Source organism: Temnothorax longispinosus, unplaced genomic scaffold (genome assembly GCF_030848805.1).
Source record: "Temnothorax longispinosus isolate EJ_2023e unplaced genomic scaffold, Tlon_JGU_v1 HiC_scaffold_39, whole genome shotgun sequence".
NCBI classification, from domain to species: Eukaryota; Metazoa; Arthropoda; class Insecta; order Hymenoptera; family Formicidae; genus Temnothorax; species Temnothorax longispinosus.
The window spans coordinates 1-8,482 of NW_027270220.1; the positions used below are offsets into that span (position 1 = coordinate 1).

Genomic DNA, 8,482 nt, shown 5'->3' on the forward strand with positions numbered 1-8,482 from the left:
TAAGGACGTTAAGGAGTTAGAGAATCGCCCTGCTGGCGTGAAATTGGCCGCTTTCGCCCCTCTCTACAGGCATGGAAAGTCGAACTTTCTGTGGAGGTGTTGTGAAAAAGTAAGTTAAACCGCGATTCAAGTTAATCTACATTGGTAGAAATGTACATTAGTCTGGATTCATCCTAACCTTTCAATATTGGAATAGATTCGAAAAGAACTATAAGTATATTTTACTGATTACCTGGATCTACTACAAATTCGGGCAAATCTCGGTTCACCATTTCTTGCATGGTACGTTTCCTAATATGGCAGATACGCACAATGTCCACCCATCCAATCAATAGTGTCTTGTCATCAGACCACTGCAAATTGCATCGGTAGTGTTCTGGTGATGCCCTGCATAAAATTATGTATAATAGCCACATGAAATATATGAAATATGATAGAAAAATTTCAGTTCTGAGTGAATTAAGTTTAAGTTTAGTAATGTATAACAATTCTTGTAAAATAGGCAAATAATCAGTAGTTTCCACAAAGTTTCAGTCTGTTAGTTCGACATCAAAACTTGATTTAATCTTACAATATGTACACAAAGTTGTACATAACTTTTTGTCAGCACTTACTCTGCAGTACGGGACCACTTTATGAGTCCTAGTGAACATCTAGCATCGAGATCATAGACTCTCACACCAGTGTCAGATGCCCATGCAACAAAGTGACCAGACCACGCAACAGATCTGACTCCACCTTCTGCTTCACACAGCACTGTTGGCTTCATCCTGGCCAGAAAAGTCTTTTCGTAAAGTACTAGCTTGTCATCACCTATAGATGTGTTGTAAACGTATATTATTTAAAAGCTAAAATCAACACTGTAAAAATTAATTCTGTTGTGAGCTCTAGTAAAAAGGTTATATAGTTTTAAAATTTAAGATATATGTTAAACCTGTAATAAATCTTCTACCACTGCCACTCTTATAATTCGGATCAATCGCTATACTCTTAACTAGCCTGCCCATGCTCATATTGTGATTGTTTTCTGTACTGTACAATCCATAAATGAAAACTTTTCCATCATCGCTGCAAGAGGCAATAAAGTCCCCATTGTAGTCTATGGATATCTGATTGACTGCCACTGTATGTGCCTGTAATGTTTTAGATTTTATATTGTTTCCTTGGTGGTCTAGAAGATGGATCATTCCCCAATGTGATCCTAGACAGAGGAACTGGAGAAAAAAAAAGCAAAATTAATAAAGAGATTTTACAGTCCTATTTTTATTTATCTGTGAAGTCAAAACAACTTAATTGTCTTTAAAATAAAAAATCCATTATTCGTAAAATTCTTACCTTTGGATGTACAGCAATGCAGCTAGCTGCATCGTTTTGCAGGATATGTTCCAGATCATTGCGTATTCTCACATATTTTAATCTAGGTTCTATCTCATCTATTTCTGAAGAGTCCGAATCTTCCTGGTTATTCTGTTCATCCTACAATCATATATTCTGTTGGAAATTATCAAATATTCCACACATGTGTGCTTCGATTATTATTTAGATGATATATAAGTAGTGTGACACTTTGCCTCATAAATTCTAAGAAATTGTTGAAAAGTAAAAAATAATTTGCACAAATAAATTCATCATTTAAAGTAATTTTAGAAAAAAATATCATATAATATTAAAATATTAAAATATAAGTAATAAAAGTATAATAGTAATCAATATTATGAGATTATGAATATCATATTTCAATTAAGAAAGGGAATCAATATAAATCATGATGATACTCCACTTTGCTAGATGTAGATTCCATTCCTTCTTCTCGATCTTTGTATGTACACACAATATGATGAGTCAAATAGTATTGTCAAAATCGTTTTAAAGTTAGGTAAGGATAAACTAAGATGAGGTTAAGTTGAACTATATTAAATAAATTAGGTTAAGTGAACCTATATTAGGTTAAGTAAATTCCATTATACTTATATACTTCAAGAAAAAAATAAAGAAACAACATATATATACAATAATTAAACTTCTCACTTATTTCGCAAGCATAAAAAAATTTATCTATCAGAAAACAAATTTTTATATTATATCATTGGGTGCGTTCAGCCGATACTCCGCTAGCCTAGCAATCGTGAGCAGTCGCTCGTTTCCTCTCCTTTGACCCAATGGATTAAGCCCCGGACACACAAATCGACGGAAGACGTAAGACGTAAATCGTAAGGAAATCCACTAAAGGCCTTCACACATAAAATCGCGTAAGAACGTAAAACGTAAGCGTAAGAAAATCGACCAATCCCAATCAAATATTGTGCTGTTCGTAACCACAGTAGGGGGAAATACTCGATTGGGATTGATAGATTTTCTTACGCTTACGTTTTACGTCCTTACGGCATTTTATGTGTGAAGGCCTTATGCTAGGTCACACATAAAATCGCGTAAGAACGTAAAACGTAAGCGTAAGAAAATCGACCAATCCCAATCAAATATTGTGCTGTTCGTAACCACAGTAGGGGGAAATACTTGATTGGGATTGATCGATTTTCTTACGCCTACGTTTTACGTCCTTACGACATTTTATGTGTGAAGGCCTGAAACGAGCGACTGCTCGCTAGGCTAGCGGAGTATCGGCTGAACGCACCCATTTTTAACACACACTCGGCGTCAGTTAAGGCCGGTTTTCACACGCAATGATTAGTGGCGCCAACTGACTGGCATTCATTGGCGCCAGAACCGACTAGCAAACTCACAAGTATTTACACAGTGATTGGCGTATACTATGGAAAATATTTAACATTTATTAAACACACAGTGGTATTTATTTAGAATAGCTACTGCACCTCAAATATCGATGAAATTAGGCTTAATCGATTCGTTTTTGCATAAAACGAAAGAATCTGGCAGAAAAATGCGGCGGTCTGCCCAACGAAGCGAGATATTTAACGTTAAAGTTGACGACTCTCAGGTTATGAAACCTGTCATACCGACGAGATGTAGCGACTGTGGTAGCGACATGAACATGCCCCGCGGCCACATGCGCATGCTCTGTCAGCTCTGTGGCCACATGCGCATGCTCCGTGTCCGCACGCGCATGCAAAAGTGCGCGAATTTGAAACGTATGCATACTTATAATGCATAAATATAAATATGTACTTTTTATATACGAACTATTCTCTGCTTTAACAAATTATTTGTTAAATAATTTGTTAAAGCAGAGAATAGTTGGGGTATGAAAAGTACATATTTATATGTACAATGAATAGTTGGTATATAAATATGTACTTTTCATATACCAACTATTCTCTGCTTTAACAAATTATTTCTGTTTCGTTAACTTCGACGCATAATATCTGTAGCAGAAATAATTTGTTAAAGCAGAGAATAGTTGGTATATGAAAAGTACATATTTATATACCAACTATTCATTGTACATATAAATATGTACTTTTCATACCCCAACTATTCTCTGCTTTAACAAATTATTTAACAAATAGTTTGTTAAAGCAGAGAATAGTTGGTATATGAAAAGTACATATTTATATACCAACTATTCATTGTAAATATAAATATGTACTTTCCATATACCAACTATTCTCTGCTTTAACAAATTATTTAACAAATAATTTGTTAAAGCAGAGAATAGTTCGTATATAAAAAGTACATATTTATATTTATGCATTATAAGTATGCATACGTTTCAAATTCGCGCACTTTTGCATGCGCGTGCGGACACGGAGCATGCGCATGTGGCCACAGAGCTGACAGAGCATGCGCATGTGGCCGCGGGGCATGTTCATGTCGCTACCACAGTCGCTACATCTCGTCGGTATGACAGGTTTCATAACCTGAGAGTCGTCAACTTTAACGCTAAATATCTCGCTTCGCAGGGCAGACCGCCGCATTTTTCTGCCAGATTCTTTCGTTTTATGCAAAAACGAATCGATTAAGCCTAATTTCATCGATATTTGAGGTGCAGTAGCTATTCTAAATAAATACCCACACAGTAAATGACAGCAAGCATATAACCTCCAAATTTGGGGTTATATGCTTTGGCCAATAACCGCCAGTAAACGCCACATTACTAGCGCCAGTTTGTATCAAGTGTTTACACTTGCATTTTTACTGGCGTTAGTCGACTGGCGCGGCCTGGCGCCACCAATCATTGCGTGTGAAAACCGGCCTTTATATCGTCATAGACTTTAGGGTGCGTCCCCATTGGTCCCCATGGAGAAAAAAAAATAGCGGAACGGAACGAATGCTGCGTTCCCACTATACGCGTCGCGCGTTGCGTCACGACGCCGCGACATGAGTTATCCAATCAAAACGTTTCATTTTATGACGTCATTTCCGACAAGATCTCGCGTCGGAAATGACGTCATAAAATAAAACGTTTTGATTGGATAACTCATGACACTGCGGGTGCGTTCGGTTTGGACGCTCACGCGCTGTAAGCGCTCACGCTTATAAGCGCTGTTTTCAATCGTTCGATTTGGTATCAGGGACCGTATTCTCGAGCCTGGGGCCGTATTCTGTTCCGCTAAAATCCGCTTACCGACAATCGTCGGTGTCGTTGCGCAGCTTTTAACGATATGAAAAACCTGCGCAACGACATTTATCGAACCGACAGTTGTCGGTACGAATACGGGCCCTGCCCTAATGATTTTCGTATGCGACTTTCTATTTGAAAAGCATTGAATTTCGCATGCGAGTTTCATGAAAACGATTCAAGAATAGAGCCCCCTAATAGAGCTCTACAGATACCATAGCGCATGCGCATATGGCTTCTGCTTTCTGCTTATGGTTCCTGCAATTTTATGTGCTTCCACCTTTAAGGTGGAAGCACATAAAATTACAGGAGCCATAGGCAGAATGCAGAAGCCATAGCGCATGCGCTGTGGTAAAGGTGGAAGCACATAAAATTGCAGGAGCCATGAGCAGAAAGCAGAAGCCATATGCGCATGCGCTATGGTATCCGTAGAGCTCTAAAGCCCCTTGCACAATGCCAGGCAACAGGCAATAGGAACAGGAAATAACCAAAAAATCGTTAATTACAACCTAAAAAATTCAAATGCTATGATTGGTTGGCAATAGGCAATAGGCACAAAATTTCCAACGTGACGGAAACTCTGTGTCTATTGCCTGTGTCACTGTTTATTCTGCATTTATACATGATTTCTGATTTCTATTCCCTGTTCCTATTGCTTGTTGCCTGGCATTGTGCAAGGGGCTTAAGGGCTCAGTCACAATGAGAAAAATAAGGAATAAGATAAAGGAATAAGGAATAAGGCATGTTGCATCTCACTTTAATGTACGTGTACTAAAGTGAGATGCGACATTCCTTTATTCCTTATTCCTTTATCTTATTCCTTATTTTTCTCATTGTGACTGAGCCTTAACAGATACCACAGCGCATGCGCATATGGCTTCTGCATTCCGCTTATGGCTCCTGCAATTTTATGTGCTTCCACCTGTATTACTTTATCTGCCTATAGCAGAATGGCAGATATCATAGCGCATGCGCTATGGTTTCTGTATTCTGCCCATGGCTTCTGGATTTTCAATCTACATAAAAATACATAATGCATAGCCACGGGCATAGGCACATACATTCTCCTTGTAGTCGGTCCTTCTAGAAAAGTGATCAAGAACAAAGAACGGATTTATATTGATTAACACGTAAGTATTCTCATTATTTAAGTATCAACGTAATGAAATTACGAACTGACAGTGACCGTATATAATTATTAGTGTGAATTGTCTCAGTTTCGTAAACATAGTGTTTTGAGGTTAATTTGATTTTGTGTGCCGAAGTATCCAAATTGCTTTCTACTTTGGCTCAGAGCTCCGCGACTAACAAGACGCAAGCAAACTCGAATCAAGACGCGTCGAAAGCTAAATCGGCGCAAGATCCGAAGACGGATAGCGAGACGTCGTCGAGTCCGAGGCGATCACCAAAAATTGTAATTTATTGCAAAATAAACGCATCTTCTCATAATTTTCGGTAAGTTTTATATACAGTTTAGGTGTAAAAATTTATTATTAAAACATTCTCTTGATTTCTCGTTATCAAGGAGGAGTTCCAGCCTGCGACATCCGTGTCCAACGTACCCCAGCCGGCCGCTATTGTGAACAAATTAGGTGAACTGAGCAAAATTGATATCGGTGCAGAAGTATCCAAATTGCTTTCTACTCTGAAGGCCAGAGCTCAGAGCTCCGCGACTAACAAGACGCAAGCAAACTCGAATCAAGACGCGTCGAAAGCTAAATCGGCGCAAGATCCGAAAACGGATAGCGAGACGTCGTCGAGTCCGAGGCGATCACCAGAAATTGTAATTTATTGCAAAATAAACGCATCTCATAATTTTCGGTAAGTTTCATATACAGTTTAGGTGTAAAAATTCATTATTAAAACATTTTCTTGATTTGGTTAATTTTCTCGAATAATACTTTATTATTTGTATGAATATTTTTCTCTTATTTTGATATTTGATGTTTGCGCTGTTTGGCCATTCTTTAACGTTTTTGCAATTAATTCATACAATTCTGAATGTGATTTTAATTCGAGAAGACTGCATTAGATTGAATTACATTTGTCTTTTCACAGAAATGGATGATTTCAATTTGTTGTCAATTGCTCTGGTCAACATGGGAGCACTTTTGGTGCAACGTCGTAGAAACCGTGAACGTCATCGTCGCCGCCGCGCCGTCGGCGTGTCTGGGTACGACCAATTAACACAAGGAGAAGACAGCAAGGAGCGTTTTACAATCTTTTTCAGGAGATGAAAACAGAGAGCAAATGTTCCACAAGTATACACGTATGACACTGCCAACATTCCAGCACTTGATGGACATTGTTAATCCAAGTTTAATGAAACGAAGTCTACGGGCACTTGAACCAGAGCAAAGAGTTGCTTTTACATTGCGGTATATGTTCGGATTACTCGTAGTCTAACAATACATATGTGTAAAAACAGTTTGGCAATTAATGTTATAATATTGATAATGATGTTACAGATTTCTGATTGGAGGCAAAGTTCCAGCAGTTGCTTTTGCCTATCGTGTTGGTTTATCAACAGTACATAAAATAATTAAAGAGACGTGTGACGTATTTGAAAGACTTTCTTGGTCCTATCTATCAACGAACTCCTTCAAGAGAAGAATATTTACAAATTGCTGAGGGTTTTTGGACATTATGGAATTTTCCACATTGCTTGGGGGCAATTGATGGAAAACGTGTCAATGCTCAATGCCCCCCTAATTCTGGTACGCTGTACTTTAATTATCACATACGATACAGCATCGTACTTTTGGCTGTGTGTGATCACAATTATCAATTCACTTTGGTGGATATTGGGTCAATAGGGAAGAACAGTGATGCGGGAATTTATGGGAACAGCTACTTGAATGTGACAAATGGGATGCTGGATATTCCAGAAGGAACCAGTTGCTTAAGCGGAACCGATATACAAGTGCCTTATTTTTTTATTGGGGATGAAGCATTCCCCATTGGAAAGCATTTGATGCGGCCATATGCTGGACGGTATTTGGGGGAACGCAAAAACATATTTAATTATAGACTTTCGCGAGCCCGGCGTATAATAGAAAATACATTTGGGATTTTGGCAAAAAAGTGGGGTATATATATAACAGACCGATCGCTGCGATTCCTGAAAATATCAATAAATATATTTTGGCAACTGTATGTTTGCACAATTTCTTAAGAAACAAAGAAGGTAATATTTTACAATTTGAAAACAATGATGAAATTATTGAAAATAACGAAAATGGTGCATTTGCGACGCACATTAAAGACTCTCTTTTCAATTATTTTATGACTCCAAATGGAATGGTCAATTAGCAGCATGATCATGTAACAAGAGGACAAAATCAAGACTTTATCTACACGTAAACATTTGATCGATTGATTACACACGTATCATATTGTGAAATGTAATGCTAATATGTATTTATTATGTGAATATAAAATAAATAGTACAAAATTTCTTTAATATTATTATTATTATATACCAGTACACATATATGTTATTACTGAAATTAATATCGCACAATCTTAAGACATGAGTATTATATGTATCTACGAATAAATGCAAATTATTTATTTTATCACAAAAATCATCTCGCTCACAGGTTTTCCTTTCTCCACAAAATTTTCATGATTTCTTGTTTCTTGACTTGTTTTATATCATCATCCAATTGTTCTAATTCCGCCATAACCAGATTGCAAAATGAAGTGTCTGGATCATTCTGCATTTGTGCACCATCTTTTTTAGAATTCAAATGCTCTACAACTGCTTGATTCAAATTAATAAAAGACGCTTCGAACTTATCGTTTTCGAAAGATCACCAGGCAATAAAACTTGACACGTTATTGAAGTTGACAAAACGAACGACGAAAATGCGTTAATTTAAGTCGCTAGGTTAAAATTGTATTTATACGAATAAAAATTTATATATATATATATATATATAT

General features: G+C 37.2%; 1 protein-coding gene and 1 long non-coding RNA gene across 4 annotated transcripts; one reads left to right on the top strand and one right to left on the bottom strand.

Moving 5' to 3' along the window:
* On the bottom strand, positions 1-2,304 carry LOC139824470 (vacuolar protein sorting-associated protein 41 homolog). Its single transcript, XM_071796997.1, has 7 exons — positions 2,029-2,304; positions 1,781-1,815; positions 1,336-1,476; positions 935-1,214; positions 615-813; positions 233-387; positions 1-88 (listed from the first exon to the last, which is right to left on the bottom strand). Exons 2-7 carry the CDS (start codon positions 1,799-1,801, stop codon positions 9-11), a joined length of 876 nt encoding a protein of 291 aa, XP_071653098.1. The 5' UTR covers positions 1,802-1,815; positions 2,029-2,304; the 3' UTR covers positions 1-8.
* A 3,159-nt stretch (positions 2,305-5,463) lies between these two features.
* Positions 5,464-7,995, top strand: LOC139824479 (uncharacterized). Of its 3 annotated transcripts, none has more exons than XR_011735111.1 (5): positions 5,472-5,667; positions 5,803-5,992; positions 6,063-6,358; positions 6,596-6,915; positions 7,006-7,995. It is a non-coding gene; the product is annotated as an uncharacterized lncRNA (long non-coding RNA). The 3 variants fall into 3 exon arrangements; XR_011735112.1 differs by having other exon boundaries at positions 5,473-5,667; positions 5,832-5,992; XR_011735113.1 differs by lacking the exon at positions 6,063-6,358 and having other exon boundaries at positions 5,464-5,667.
* Positions 7,996-8,482: the final 487 nt, after the last annotated feature.

What these genes read in the sequence shown, in the direction of transcription:
- LOC139824470 (XM_071796997.1), bottom strand. Translation starts at nt 1,801, where the DNA reads ATGGAATCTACATCTAGCAAA. An exon ending in GCATTGCTGTACATCCAAAG is followed by an intron (nt 1,215 to 1,335) that starts GTAAGAATTTTA and finishes TTTTTTCTCCAG; the next exon opens with TTCCTCTGTCTAGGATCACA. An exon ending in AAGTGGTCCCGTACTGCAGA is followed by an intron (nt 388 to 614) that starts GTAAGTGCTGAC and finishes AATTTTATGCAG; the next exon opens with GGCATCACCAGAACACTACC.